Source organism: Numida meleagris, chromosome 1 (assembly GCF_002078875.1).
Source record: "Numida meleagris isolate 19003 breed g44 Domestic line chromosome 1, NumMel1.0, whole genome shotgun sequence".
Classification (NCBI taxonomy): Eukaryota; Metazoa; Chordata; class Aves; order Galliformes; family Numididae; genus Numida; species Numida meleagris.
In genome coordinates, this window is record NC_034409.1 from 2703598 (window position 1) to 2719498 (window position 15901).

At 45.7% G+C, this 15901-nt stretch overlaps 1 protein-coding gene across 5 annotated transcripts in view; it reads left to right on the forward strand.

Annotated features, from left to right (window-relative positions):
• PLXNA4 (plexin A4) overlaps positions 1-15901 on the forward strand; it is a 468858-nt gene that overhangs the window by 358994 nt on the left and 93963 nt on the right. For all 5 annotated transcript variants that reach the window (XM_021384299.1, XM_021384300.1, XM_021384302.1 and 2 more), the window contains one exon: positions 703-817. In XM_021384299.1, the coding sequence (XP_021239974.1) occupies positions 703-817 (115 nt within the window). The remainder of the gene's footprint in view (positions 1-702; positions 818-15901) is intronic.

Consider the following 15901-nt stretch of genomic DNA (forward strand, 5'->3'; position numbering starts at 1 on the left):
TCGTAATAATAAGCCTGTGGGACAGCATATCCTGCTTCATCCTTGGCTTTCTGAGCTGGATGCATGCCACTTTCTGGTTGACCTCTGCATAACATTTGAGAGAGTCAGGATCAGCCAGGTGGCACTGCTGGTACACCAGGACCACCCTCCATGGGCTCCATTATCCTTCCAGCCCCTGCCTTGGGCACCTTCTGGAGATGTGTTCACAGCTCTCAGGGCATTGCTGCAGTTTAGCACAGAAGCAGTGAGGCCATGACAGTTTCTCATCTGATCATGACCATCCTCTGATTTTTGAATTTTTTGTTACACTCAGAATCTTGTTATGGGCAGAAGGGGAACACGCCTTGTGTATGAAGCCAAGGACCTGTTGTAAATCTCATAGAAAGTAGTAAGAGGGTAACCAAAATACAACAAAAATATCATTAGTCTAGTTAGAATGATATTAAAGCAGTCCAAATTTTCTGAATAGTATAAGACACATCGGTCACCGTGAAACCCAGCTCAGGCCATGGCAAGCCGAGTGCCATCTGGAGACCTGATGGTATCAGACCAGTTCAAAGCCTATGGTTTTCCTCTAGTATTGTAAAAGCAACATTTGATGGACTATTTTTTCCTCCGGCAAACATTCTCAACCTCCTGGTCTGTCCTGTTTGTTGAAGAGGCCAGGCTGGCCAAGTGACTGCTCTTTCCCTCCTTCTCCAGGTGTCTGTCATGCGTGGAGAGCCCTTACCGGTGCCACTGGTGCAAGTACCGCCACGTCTGCACTCATGACCCCAGCTCCTGCTCCTTCCAGGAGGGACGAGTCAAGCTGCCTGAGGTAGGCAGGGGCACGTGCTGTGTGTGGGGGCTACTCAGAGATGATGCAGCCTTTTTCTTTGGCTCAGACCAACAGACCATGAAGCCTTCTCCAGCTCCAGTCCCACCCTCTCCCCATTTTGCTTGCCTTCCACAAAACCCTCACTTTTCCCTCACACTAAACCCATTTAGAAGGTGGTTCCCATCCCAAATGTGTTGGGGCATCATGCAGAGAAGCTCTGCCAGAGCTCTCTGTCAACAGTAAAGTGCTGATACTTCCAAGCTCTGCCAACACCCATCATATGCTGGGTCATGGTTCTTGCCAAGACACGGTCAATATTTATGTGCTGTTGGGACTAGGAGGGCGTGGTGGTGGCCTCCATCCAAAAGTAAGGCACACCTATAGGGAGTGTTCCACCTCAGAAAGCCATCACATCTACCAGCAGTGGATGACCAGTCCCTGACTGGGAGCAATTGGAAATGCTGGTCATGCATTTCTACCTGGAGAGAATGGCGATGTTGCCTCTAAGCAGATATTCCAAGCTACTGAGATCTGGGGTGTATTTGGGACTATGAAAACAGTGGCAGTGGATTTCAGCAGCACTTTGAGGATGTTGGTGGCTTTGTGTGTTTGGTGCCTAATGGCCAGTGCACCAAAGTGCTTCCAGCAGAGGCCAGGGAATGCCTCATTGCCAGTCTCTGAGCTGGAGCTGAGCTGGACCTTGGGGCTTAATGCAGAGCTGGCTGCTGCACTGCAAATGCTGTCTGGCTGTATTGTAACTAACGAGCACTTGCAGACAAGAGGAGCTCAGGAGAATACAAATAGGAAGCCACTTAATTACTTCCTGGTCAGGAATGGTCTGAAAGCATCCTGGCCTGTCTGGCAAATGACCTGAGATGGCTCATTGTGTGCCTGGCCCAAGAGACCAGTACCCATTAAGAGATCTGATATCTGCTGAGCCACTGGGCACAGAGGCGGCTGCTGAAATCTCCGCCAACGTGCGCTGCATTTGGAGGCTGAAATCCACACTTCTCCCTGCACTGCTTGCTAGGTCTTGTGTTTTTACAGTATTCCCTTGCCTATCCCCCAGCCTGTGCCCCAGGCAACCCAGTTTGTTGGACCGAAGGACATGCTTGTAATGGTTTCACACTCCTATGGCATCCCCCGTCCCCTCCCACTACTCCCTTAACATATGTGCTGGTTGAGATGTCCTGGAGCAGGCACCCTGAACTGCACAGGCATTGGGACAAGTCATAAATATTCACAAGCAGGGAGGTTGCCAGCTCTTTGTCTAGCAGGATTCAGCGTTTGCTGTTAACCTGCTGGAAAACTTACTGAGAACTTGGAGGGTGGATATTTGATACCGGCTGCTTGGGGTGAAGGGCAAAAAAAAAGGCAGCCCAGGGTTCAGCCCTATTCCAAGCAGGCAGAATCTATTACCTTGCATATCTCTTCCTCTCTCTGGTGACCAGCGATAGAAGCCAAGGGAATGGCATAAAGCTGTGATGGGGGCAGTTCAGTTTGGATATCAGGAAAAGGTTCTTTAATGGGAGGGTTGTTGGGTATTGGAAGAGTCTCCCCAGGGATGTGGTCCTGGCACCATGCTTGCTGGAGTTCAAGAAGCACCTGGACAATGTTCTCAGCCAGATGGTCTGATATTGGGGTGGTCCTGTGTGGAGCCAGGAGTTGGACTCAATGATCCTCATGGATCCCTTCCAACTCAGGGTATTCTATAATTCTGTGAAGCCTTTGGCAGAATTTGGTCAGTTCTGGTGGATGCAGTTCTCTGTATCTTCCACACCAGGAACTGGAGGTACCTCACCCTCTAGAGCAGATAGCAGTTGGTGGGGCACTGTCTCATCATTTATCTTCTCTGGCAGTCCTCTGTTGGGTTTTATGCACTAAGTGCAAGACTCATCTTCCCGCTTCCCATCTCTGCTCTCCTCCAGCCCCTGCACGTGAAAGACCTACGGCTCTCGGTGCATCTCCACCTGCCTCAGCTTCTGTCATATCATTGGTATTTCTGACTCTTGTTTCCATCAGAAAGATCATGTGAAACTCTTCTTCATCCCAGTTCAATAGAATCATCTGGTTTTCACTCTATTACCACTAAGATCTTGTTCTGAAGACCTGGGGAGGAGGCAGTTGACTCGCTGTCTCCTCTAGACCTCCACTTTTGAGCACATTTTTTCTATCACTGTATGACCTCTCATTGGGTTTCTTAAAGGTACCACCTTCAGATGAAGAGCTCAAATGGGAGAGGATTTGTCTGTTGGTTCTATCTTGTATCTCCTTTAATAGAGGTTTTTCTGCTGAGCTTCAAATACTCACATTCTGATCTTGCAAAGCATCAAGGAAGTGCACAAGCCCTTAAAAGACAACTATTGATCTACAACGAATGACAGCATCATGACATACAGGTACATTACAATGATCATTGCTAATGATGGTTTCAGCCCCCTTGGCTTCTGCAGCAAATCCACATTTGGGCACAAACCTCTCCCATGGGAGACATTTGGTTGTCAGCTGCTCAGTTCAGAGCTGTTTCTGCTATCTGCTGCACAGATTAAACACTTCCCAGCACTGGAAAGAGTGGATAATATCTGCAAAAATAATGGCCTTGCAAAACTGAGACTATCAGTGGCAGCTTTCTGCTTGGCAATGTGAGAAATGTCTTGTAGCTTTAGACTCATTCTCATTGCTGTCTGGAGCCCTCAAAGACACTCGAACAGGGGAAGGATGGCATCACCAGTGCATCCTGACAAATGCATATTTGCCTTCTCCGCGTGGCCAGACAGGTTTTGTCAAATTACACTTCAAACTTTATCAGTTCACACTTTTGACAAATTACAAAATAAATGTTGCATGTACGTCCCACACTTCTCTTACGAAGCCATCTTCTCACTGACTCATCACCACTGAAATCTCCACTGTTTTTCATTTTCACCTTTAGTTCTTTCCTTCTCTGCCCTGTACTGAGCTTACTCACTGAGTGAGTTCCCTGAACAGTAGAAACTATGTGGTATCTTGAAGCCAAGCCTGGCTCTCCCTTGCCCTTTCACACCTCCACCCAGTTCCTGATGATGTAACATGACTTGCCAGGTTAACAGGGCTGAGGTGCACTTCCAGCCCTCCCAATGCTGTCTTCAGTAGAGCTCCCAGCGTACCATCACTGTGAGTGGGTCTATTTCTAATGGCTTTTCATCTCCATCTGCAATGCTCCTTTTCTCTGCAAGTACTTTGACTCCCTGAGGATGCAAAAAGGGTGTGCTCAGCACCATCTGGGCATGAGTGCCTCTTAAATGCGTAGGTCTTGAGGACATACTGATGGGAAACTACTACAAGCGTGGGATGGTTGGACCATCCCATTTGCAGTCCTTCCCTGAGACTACAGAGCAGATTAGCATGGCTGGCTTCCAGGATCATATGGTCTGCTTGCCCCATGAATCTCTCTGCCAAGCAAATAAATATTAGTGCTACTTTGCCATATGGATCAGGGCCAGAAACTCTCTCCCTCTGTAATCATAACTACTGGCACGCCAAGCCTGCTCCCCACCCTGACCCTACGGTTTTCACTTTCCCTTTGCTGATACACCTACATCCAGGTGATTTTTTTCTCTCTTTGCCTGCACAGCATCTTGCCCTTGTGTAGGTTGAGTCTTCCCACTCTCCAGATGGCCTGGGCTGCAAATGATCTGATTGAGCTGGTACCCATTGCCGTGAGACCAGCATGAAGCAGAATGAAAGGAGGCTTGTGCCCTTCTTTGCTTCTGACTCCACCATTTCCTTAGCATAATTCACAAGTCTCTGGATTTCCATGGGTTCAACCTTAATTTCTTTCAAGTCTTTTTCATGTGCACTGAAAAATTATTGATATTTTTAAATGTTTTTTCTTTTCCTTGAAGTATGAGTTGTCAATTAATGCAGAACGCAGGATGAATTTGAGGCTGACCCTGGTGGAGAACAGAAAGATGCTGGCCATTATCCATGCTGATCAGAAAGGAAAATGCCGTTTTGCTCTGTATAGTTTGTGATCTACTGTCCAAAGGGGCATTTGAACCATACTGGGGACAGTTGTGATCAGCCAGTCCTGGGCTAGGACAGGGCAGCTGCTCTTCTGTCACCCTGCAGAACCAAACCAAAGGTGACAGATAGGATAAAGAGGCGTATCCCACACTGCAAGGAGCCAGGATTTCATACCTGCTGTTTGTTCAGTGCTTGGTGAATCAGCTCTGCCCATAATGGAGCTGAATCAACTGCTTTTGGTGCCTTGGGAAAACCTGTGTTTGCTCCTGGTTAAGAACTCCTAGCATGGTCATAAAGCAAGAGTATTTATGATTATGGTGCTGAACTCAATCAAATGGGGTTGACGATGTCTCTGGATGATTTGTGGCAGAAATACTACACCTTGACGTATAATTTCCCTTTACAGCAGGTTTTTGAAAGCCAAGTGCACTCACTTGAAATATACCGAGTGAGTTCTTTATAAAAGTGAGCTGATATTATTGCCACTGGAGGCAGAAAGGGAGTGAAGGGTGAAAAAAGACATTTTAATACTTAGGTGAATTTTTTTGTTTGTTTGTTGTTGGTTGGTTTTGTTTCTGTTTTTTTTTTTTTTTTTCCCTAAACAAAGCAGGTGGTAAAGACAGAGAGAATCACAGTCTAGAGAGGAGACCATGCTGTGTCTATATTTTTTCCTGCACATCCTTTTTTTGGTTTTTTTTTTTTTTTTTTTTTTTTTTTTTTCCCTAAACAAAGCAGGTGGTAAAGACAGAGAGAATCACAGTCTAGAGAGGAGACCATGCTGTGTCTATATTTTTTCCTGCACATCCTGTTTCTGCTTTTGACATTTGTTGTTGACCACTGCAGAAGTCATGCTGCAGATGCAGCGTTGCACTGTGAAGCATTGCATTGCAGCCTAACGCCCGATGAAATCAACCCTTCCTTACGGGCACAATCACAAAGTAAGAGCTCATTCATTCTGTCTGTAAATAGAAAAGGAGACCAGCAAGTATTGGAGGTAAACTGAGGCGCAGAGTAGTGAAGCAATTGATATGGAGTGTGATAGGAACTCATCACTCCTGATGTCTGTTACCCAATACACCTGGTCCAGTGGCATAGTTCTCATGTCAGTGTTTCCCAAACATCTGTACAAGGCTGGGCTGGAGGTAAGCTGGAGCAGCCTACTTGAGTTGATGGGATAAAGGATTAAGTCTTCTTTTGTGCCATCTTCTGAAAGATGAACACTATCTTGTTCTGGGCCTTGCAAGGATTTCAGCTTTGTGTAGGGGAAAGAGAAGGAAAAAAAGCAAAAGCGAAAAGCAAGCCTCGATAACAAATCTGCTATCCGCCGGGTTTAAAAGATACATAATCATTTAATTACCTTGAAGGAGGTTTTCATCTTTCTCTGCTCAGCCGATTTGCGTGTGCCTGTGTTTTTCTTCCTCCCCCAAAACAAGCTTTTTATTAAAAGGATTTTCATCTGCTGCCTAAAAAGAGAAGAAAAGATCTCGCACCAGAGTGTTTTATGTAGAGTTGTACGTGCTAATGACAGTAAAGCCCACATAAAAGAAGCAACTGCTTCAAATATTAATTTGTCAAAAGCTGTGTGAGCTGCATGCTGGCGAGCAGCTGCTGAAGAGCGGAGTGCTGCTTCGCCTGGCGCTTGCTCTGCCTCTTGCTGAATGAAGAGCTGTGCTGGCAGCCTCTGCGAAGAAACGCGCTGGTTTGCTGCTGCTTGTTCCTCTTGGGGGAAAAGAGGGAGATGGGAGGGAAAAAAGAAGGCAAGGAGAGAGAATGACAGATGGATCTGAGCCGGCAGACACCTACATTTCCCTATTATGGAGTTTTAGGAAACTCAGCAGCACCCCACTCGTTATGCTGGTGCATCCCGGCTTGGCTCAAGGAAGGCTTTAGGCAGTCACCTTGTCACAGAACAGGCAGGTCTTGAGGGACCCCAAATCACAGAATGGCTTAGGTTAGAAGGGACCTTAAAAGGTCATCTAGTTCCAAACCCCCTGCCGTAGGCTGGTTGTCACACACCAGATCAGGCTGCCCATAGCCCCATCCAACCCAGCCTTGAATGCCTCCGGGGCTGGAGCATCCACTGGTTCTCTGGGCATGTGCCCTCCTTTGGGAGGAGCAAAAGGAAAGTGCCCGGCTCCTCCCGAAATACATCCCTGCAGAAATGCCTGGGTGGCTGCGTAGAGGTGGGGTTGAACACCCCATTGGACCACCTGATGAATGTGGTGAACTCTTTGCTCCCTTGCATGGACAAACCTTCAGTTTGCATCTTCAGTTGTTGCTGTGGCAACCGCTCTGTTTCCCTTCTGCTCCCGTTTCCAGCTTCTGTTAACTCGGCCAGAGAGGTGGCTCCTGGAGGCATCAGTCTGGAGAGGAGAGAAAGCCCATCCCTGCTCAAATTAATGTCTCAGGGGCATTAATGACAGCTGCAGGGAGGTCAATACCGGAGCACTGAATCGTTCCCCACTCGTTGATTATCCACTCGCTTATCCTAGCACCTGTCTATCATTAAAGGGAGGTGTAGTTTCTATGGAAACTGCAGAAACCTGCTGCATCCAAGCGCTGCGAGAGGGAAGAGGACCAGCAGGAGAGGTGAGGGGACTGGGAGCAGCTCTAGACAGGCAGCAGGTAGCGTGCACATTCTAACAGAAAGAATCTGCACCCCGTGCAGCTAAGATCTGGCATAGCACTGCATGCATTTGGTGGCACCTGCCTCTAAGCAGCATGGGGGATTGGTGTTCATCACCTGCTTAGCTCGCAGGAGGGTTTCCAAGTGTGGGTGGTGATGGAGTCCAGTCTTGTTGACATCCTGCCCAGGGGATGGCACAGGGCATCCAGGAGGAGGCTGTAGCTGTTGGTCTGGATCAAGCTGTAGGTCAGAACTCCCACTGATTTGGAATTTCAGCCCTTGTTCATTGTTTAAGCACTTTTTTTCAGAAGCAGAGATGTGATGTGTTGTGGATACCTCCAGTTCAGAAGCAGTTATTTAAACAATTAGGAGAATAAATTATTATTGCCCAGAAAAGTTGTGGATGCCCCATCCATGGAGCAGTTCAAGGTCAGGCTGGATGGGGCAGTGGGCAACCTGGTGGCACCCCTGCCCATGGCAGGGGTGTTGGAACTGGATGACCTTTAAGGTCCTTTCCAACCCAAACCATTCTATGAAATTAAACCCAAAAACTACAGACAGGGCAGAAATCTTTCCCCTTGTTCCTATAGGTCTGTTAGAGCATGGTAATAGAAGGGAATGCTGCTCAGAGGAAGTATCAGGCATTGTTTGGGGCCATGGGTTTCATTTCGGCAGGTGAGAATTTCATTTCGAGCTCTGAGTTGGCTTGGACATGTTCACATTTCTGTGCCTCTGTATTTCTCAAATCCTCTTGTGATTTGGCTAAGCACTTTCTGTTAATGGGTGCTTGTACAGTACCTGGAGCTGTGGTCTCAGTGGGGGCTGTTCTTAAGAAGTCTCTGAGCATTTGCAGATTGGATACTTTGCTTTTGTGGGAAGCCATCGCTTGCACTGACTTAAACTGAGGTGAAGAAGATGGAAGGCCTGTGTGTGCTTTGTTCTGCTGTTTCCCTGGGTACCTTTTATCACCTCTGAGACTTTCTGTTCCATCATCTTCCAGCTGGTTGAGGAAAAGGGTAGGAACTTGTTTAGTTTCTGCATTCACTTTTAGCAGGTTTTCTGATTCTTGTGGAGGTAGATTTGCAGGAAATCTGTCCTGATGCAGGGCAACTCCATCATGTCTCCCTGTTGAGATTGGATACCAGACCACAACAAACTGATAAATGATGGATAAAGACCTCCCTGTGAGCTGTTCATCTTCCACCAATACACACATTTTTTCCTTAGGTCTTAGGCTTTAGCCTCTCCAACCATGAGATACATTCGTGTAATTTCTTGGAGCCACTGAGGGAGATTTGTTTGAATGTAGATGTGAGAAGCATCTGATACTAAATACAACATATTATTCACACCAGCTAGGCAGTTCATCTTTGTAATGCAAGATTATTTATCCCACAGGACAGAGTGATCTCAGGATGCGACAGGGTAATATTCATCCGTCCCCACCAACACAGCACCCTTGAAATAACATCAGGAACAGCTCATGTAGTTTTGTTAGCCTGAGTCAGTGCAACGCCATTGCAAAGCCTCAAGTGATTACAGGAATTTCTGGTTATCTGGACATCTGTTAGGACTGCTGGTGATCTAGTGACACTCTGAAATTTGAGGGAAAAGTTGTTATCAAAGAGGAAAGACAGCTGCCCTTCAGTCTTTGCATGGGGTGATGGGTGTCCAGGCTCTCAAGCGGGAATTTTTTGCTTTTCTTCATTGCAGCATCAGCTGCTTTCACTGCTTTGGGATGTGAGCTTTTGGGACCTGGCCAAGGAGAAACATTGTCAGGATGCTGAAGCCACAGATAAGAAGTAATGCTGGACTGTGTCTCCTGCCCTGACTGGGACATCTCCAACAGGCTGAGTCCAGAACCTCCTTCCTCTGCCTTGTCTTTGCACATGAGTCCATTTGCTTTGGCTTGGGTGTTATCTCATGCTGTCGCAAATCTCAGTGAGGAGAAGGGTGATAAGAGCTATGATACCACTGTCCTGACCTTCCCACTATGCAAGCCAGGGTATTTTGATTCTCTGGGCTTCTGTCCTGGTTTCCATAGGAAGTGGGATCGCATCAGCATGGTGTGTGCATGTGCGTCCAGTCCGTCTGTTACACAGTCTCCTCTATTGACCTCTGAACTCATTGTCCATTTGCAGCCATGTTGGGCCAAGAAGTGGAGCTCTCAAAGATACTAAGTTCCTACAAATTTTGTAAAATATTGGAAGGTTAGAGAAGAGAGTTTCCATTCTTCCTTATGAAGTAACACTATGGCTTGGTCTCAACACTTAAATTTGACAGCAGAAATCCCCACATGAGAGTGCTGCCATGAGAGTCCTCGTTGTTTCAGAAGGAGCATTGGTTGGTTCCTTTAGCATGCAAAAATCATTTGTGGGCAGAAACGTATGGAAAACTTAGTTCTGTTGAATGACATGCTGATGTCATTGGTACTCGTGTAGATGACTAGTAAGGAGTACTACTGCGGTGCTGAAGCTCTGGAGGTGCATTGGTATGATGGTGCAGAGTATGAATATGCAATGCTTTATTATGCATGAAGGGTCTTTAGGATCTCAGCTGTAAGTCCTTGCAGAAGGACTCAAGAAATCACGCTAGGCAGAAGGATATAGAATATAAATAAAGAAGATAGTCATTAGTGCTTCATAAGCTGATTGTGCTCAGCTGTTCCCTGCCCCGTGTTTTCTGTGGCTTTGCACAATACAGTTTAACCATGTGTGATATCTTAAAAGGACTGGCTTACCTAGCCAGGGTTTTTATTTCACAAGCATCACCCTCCTCAATGCACACACTCCTTATAATTTCAGAACTAAGTATTTGTCACTCTGGAAACACCAGAACTGAGATTGCTTCCACGTCTCTCCTTTGAACAGATGTATCTAATGACACAATCACCTGCTTTTATTTTCACCAGTCCACTCTCTCCATCCGGTGACTAGAAGGCTCCTGCTCTCCTCATGATCACTTTTCCTTCTGAGTATGTGTCAAAGAGGCAAAAAGATGAAGAAAAGCTAATGTTGTGTCTCTATTTAAAAAGGATTAATGCAGAGCTTAGCTAATTATGGCAGCCTGACCTTGATCCCAGTGAAATAATGGACCAGCTGAGAAGGGCTCTATTAATAAAGTATTAAAGGAGGGTAAAATCATTAATGCTGATCAGCAGAGATGTGTGGGCTGACTTCAGAGGCAGAATTGTCTTAGGTCAGGATCCAGCTCTCAGAAGACTTGGGCCACTTCTCAACCTGCATGGCCTTGGGGCATCACTTTGCTCCCAGTCAATGGGATTCAGCAGTGAGCCACATGAAAGGAGGTTAGTTATCTTCATTTAACTTCTGTTTTTTGAGTACCCATTCTTTGGTGACCAGCATCAGTCACTGCTCACTAGCTTTCATAGCACTGAAACCAGGGACAGAAGAGGCAATGGCATATGAGCAAGTTTGATCTGATTGTACTCCTCTGTAGAGTAGTGATGTCTGTGCAAGTCACCACTGAGGTCTGCAGCTGCTAGAGTGGACAAAGCTTAAACAGGGCTGCATCTCTCCCACGGACTGAGCTCCAGCCTCCAGGTCACCCACCTTTTCCCAAGCACCAGCGTCACTTGCAATATCTGACAAAAGAAAGCTGTTATTTGATCCTGAGTGCGTGGAGGGCTCTTAACTAGAAAGTAACCACTAGAAGTGACAGCTATGCAAGGACTCAATTACCCCTTTGTTGTCTCTGCAGATGTTTACACTTCCCATAAATCCTGTTGCTTTCTCCTCATCAGCTGCCTTTAAAGTTCTGAGCGTTTTCTCCGTGTGTTATTACTTTTGCTGTGCCAATAAATAAGTGCACCATCAATCAAACTAACAGCACTGTAAACTTAAGAAGTGAAGATAAAATATATGGTGCATTAAAAAATTCTTTGACTGGGTAAGCTTTTTGTAGCTGGTTTGATTGCTGCTGGTGCCGATGTAAATTTGGGGGAAATATGTCCAGAAATTTATGAAGCTTGGAGTCCTGCCTGCAAAACATTGACCTGATTCCACTTTATAACCTAATAACGTTCCCTGGCACTGTTCGTGTAAATTTTAAATATAATTTTATGATGCTAAGAATTAGTGGTGTAATAATGTAAACATAACACGGACTATAACTCACCCCTATGCTCCCGTAATGCCAAGCTTGTGGCTGCTTTGTTCTCCAAACTACCATGGGCCTGGGAAGTTGTGTGAGAGTTTAAAAGTGGATGGAACCAACTTGTCATCCAGGGCTCTCTGCAGCAGCACAGGGCAGCTGCTAAAGAAGTGACTGATTTTGCTCGTGCAGCCCTGACCCACGGTGACTATGTCAAGGTGCAAAAGAGAAGTTCAGGCAACATATTCCAGGCAGTCCCTGCTGCTTCTCATCTGCCAACATGCTTGCTTTCTTGCTTTTTATCAGGGAGAAATCTGATTCCTCCAAAATTAATGGCAAAAAGTCTTTTTTTTGTGTGTGCTTGCTTTTATTTTTTCCTCCCCCTTTTCATTCCTTTCTCTTTCCTTGTTGTTGTTGATCGTTGGTTTGGATTTTTTAAATGCTTTTTAATCTAATCTAAGAAACAGGGCATCCAGATGCTGTGGTCTAGGTATTTTTATGAAGGACCAATCCATGTCTCTCAAATCTTTCCTTACTAGATTGATTACAGAGTGGGTGGGTGAGAAAGCCATAGTGCATTGCATCTTAGTAGAGCAGATGGATTTTAAAAAAATAATTATTTACATAATACATGAGTAAATAACAATCTGAGTATCATTTCTTGTAGGATCCAAAAGGGCTTGAGTGAGAAATAAACAGTTCCCACTTACATCATGTGGTAATGTTGGATATCTTCAGCTTGGATATTAGGAAAAATTTCTTCTCAGAAGCAGCGGTGAGGCATTGGAACAGGCTGCCCAGGGAGGTGGTGGAGTCACTGTCCCTGGAGGTGTTCAAGAAAAGGGCAAATGTGGCACCGAGGGACATGGGTTAGTGGGCATGGTGGAAATGGGTTGATAGTTGGACTTGATGATCTTGGTGGTCTGATCTAGATCTGGATCTGAATAGTGAGAATTCTCTTTTGGGGACAAAGAAAGAAAAGGATGAAAAATAATTTTGAAGAGTTGGTTTTCTCGACAAACATGCCTATAGTGCAGTCAGCAAAAGGTGGGTTCTAGTTTCCCTCTGTAGAAAGCAGAGATCCAGTCAATCCCACCAGGGATCATGAGGGAGTAGCACGAAGCAAAAGTATGAAAGCTTCCCTCACGTAGATGCTCTGGATGAATCATAGAATCATAGAAATCACCAAGGTTGGAAAAGACCTCCAAGATCGTCTAGTCCAGCCGTCCACCTACCACCAATATTTCACGAGTAAACCATGTCCCTTAGTACAACATCTAAATGTTTCTTGAACACAAGAAGTGCACAGGAGAAGACAAATTAACTGGGAGCCATGTGAAAGGCATGCACTGTTAATAGATGGATGGGTCACTGGTAAACCCTCAGGGATGATTTACCCATTTCCCTGTAGGATGTCTGCCATTCAGAGAATTATAAAATGGCATGGGTTGGAAGAGATCTCAAGGATCATCAAGTTCCAACCCCCCTGCCACAGGCAGGGTTGCCAACCTCTGGATCAGGTAGTAGATCAGATTGCCCAGGGCCCCATCCAACCTGGCCTGAAACACCTCCAGGGATGGGGCATCCACAACCTCGCTGGGCAGCCTGTTCCAGCACCTCACCACTCTCTCAGTAAAGAACTTCCCCCTGACATGTAAAAGAAAATCAAACATTCAAAGTAAGTCACACTCGTTTTCCTTCAGAAAACAGAAAATGCTTTGGTGAGATTTGGGCTCGTGGTACTGGCAATACTGAAACTGTACTAAGTAAGTTTAGGAGCAATGCCACACAACATCACGTTATTTAAATGTTTCATACCTGGGAAGTGATGATAACTCGGAATTTCCGATCTGTCTCCAGTTTTGACTGTGAAATAACATGATGAGGTTCCCCAAGAAATCATAACTAGGCATGTATGAGGCACTGCAAAGGAAGCAAAGCAATTAGCTCAGGGCGAAGACCACACAGCCTCCAAGAGGTTTCATCCCTCTCTTTAACAGAGTCCTCGTGATGGCACTTCACTGGGGACTCACTCAGGTATAACAATGGTGAGGGCTGTAACACATGTATGAGAGAGAAGGAGGCAAGGTTCTCATATTACTGAGACTTCATTACTTCTCCTACAGCAAAAAACATTTGCAGGCATTCTATGAGGAGTTATAAATAAGGAAAATTAAACCACCAACAACCCAATGAGTGCAGCTCATTTCTTGTGGTGCTTTCACTACAAAAGCTCTCTGACTTGATAACTGGCAAAATTTGGTGATTTGAGGAGTGCATCAGTGCTGATATGAGTAATTGGCAAGGGTGGAGGATATTACTTTAAAAGGGCTGACTCATTTGGAAGCATTTAAGGAATAGAATGAAACTACACACACAAAATTAATCAACAAGAGTCTACTTTCACATATGCCCTGCTACAGATTAAACTGGATTTTAACTCCTCTGGAATCTGAACCAACTCCCCTTACAGGGGAAGGCTTAGTTTATTATATCCCAAAGACAAATGGGATGGAATTGTGCCATTCCTTGGTACTTGATAATGGGTGCTTTTACTTTTACTTCCCATCCATGATGCAAAAAAATACTCTTCCAGCATAGGTGATGCACATGGCAGAGAAAGAACAAAGAGAAATTGATCAAAATTGTTAAGGACCCTTCTGCTTGCTTTCTGCTGCAGGGTCTTCACTGAGCAGGTTGATGTTGTACCTCCAACTTTATAACGCTGAGCAGGCACCCAGAGCTGACTGGACAGGGCTTGTCACAGGCTACAAAATGAGTTCTGTGTTTGAATTTGAACCCAGAGCCTAGTCCAAGTTCTTAGCTTTTATGCAGCACATCACCTAATGAAATTGCCTTTTTCCCCCCGTTTCAATTAGAAAGAACACTAGGTCAATCAGATAAAGCCACACTGGGAGGATTTCCTCTTTATGGCGCTTGCCTCTTCAATTATCTATAATGAACTTCCTCACAGCACTGCAAAGCTTTTTATATGCAAACGAATCCTGTTTTGGGGCTGCCACAATCGCTGCTTGTTAATGAACTTGAAACAAGTGTTATCGGAAAGGTTACAGCACCAGTGGTGGGGGGAACGGGATAAAGCTAAACAAGAAAGACCAGCCCGCAGAGCTGGGATTGGCCTGCAGGTAACATAGTTGACTATCTTCAACCCCCGTCCTCCAGCCCCCTGCAAAGGCTTTTCTGTTTGACAGACATCAGGCAAAATGCCCACTCTTGGGACATGGCTGCTCAGCAGCAGATAGGGCTTTCCCATCCTCCTGTCCCACTGATTCACTCTGCCAATGCATCTCTCTCTCAACCACTCTAGCTGGGGGAAGGAAATAATGAAGAAGATGATGCCAAGGTCTGTTCTTATGCCCGAAGAGAGAAAGGGAGCTAATTTGTAGGCCCTGGAACGCGTTGGGTAGGCAGGCCTGTGCAAGGGAGAATTTGCAGCTGTTGAAGACATACGGTCCCAAAAGGTATTTACATATGGTATCAGGTAGAGTGATCACAACTAGGCACTCTCACACTTTTTTCAACATAGTGCTGACCACTGGGGTGGTCTTTCCCCAGACCCTTGGAGTGTTACAGGTCTATATTACACAGGGTTAGGTTATGCCTCACTTCCTTAAGCTGAATAGCTACTTAACCCTGTAGCTAACCGAACTAAATGCCTCGATAGGCTAGGAGCATTCAACCCAAGGCTACAAAGACTTTCTACACTGTCAACCCTTGCCCTCCTGTTAAGAGAAACACTTTTGTGGAAGTTCAACTGTTGCGTCTCAGGATTAGTAGTTCTCTGGGAATATTTTGTCATGGGATAGGACAACAGCAAGAACAGGGAGTGTTGGAAGAAGGTGTAGCTCCTCAAGGTCTTCCGGGAGTCAAACCAAGCCTCCTTCTCCACTGCTTCTGTCTTTTGTGTGATGGAGCACAAGGCAACTTCCACCTCTCATATATGTGGCTTCCTAGGGCATCCTCAGAAGTATCTGGTTGGTGAAGTGCTGCACAACACAACTCCAAGACAACAGAGAAACACTGTGTTAGAACTCAACACTGCACAAACTGTACAGCCAAGTTAACATGATAGCCTATTTGTCCATGGCAGTGCATATTATGGAAGCCCTTATGTCAGATTAATGTAGTCAAATTGCAACCAGACCCAAGATGGTTCACCTTCATCATGCTCCAATGACTGTATGCTTGGCTGTCCATGTTCTGGTGTTAGCTTGGGCAAGGCAAAATCCATCGCCAGTTATCAAGTACTTGCACCATTAGCATCACTCTGTAAGCACAGATAAGAAGTCAGTTGCCCCAGAGCTCTTCCATCCCCAATG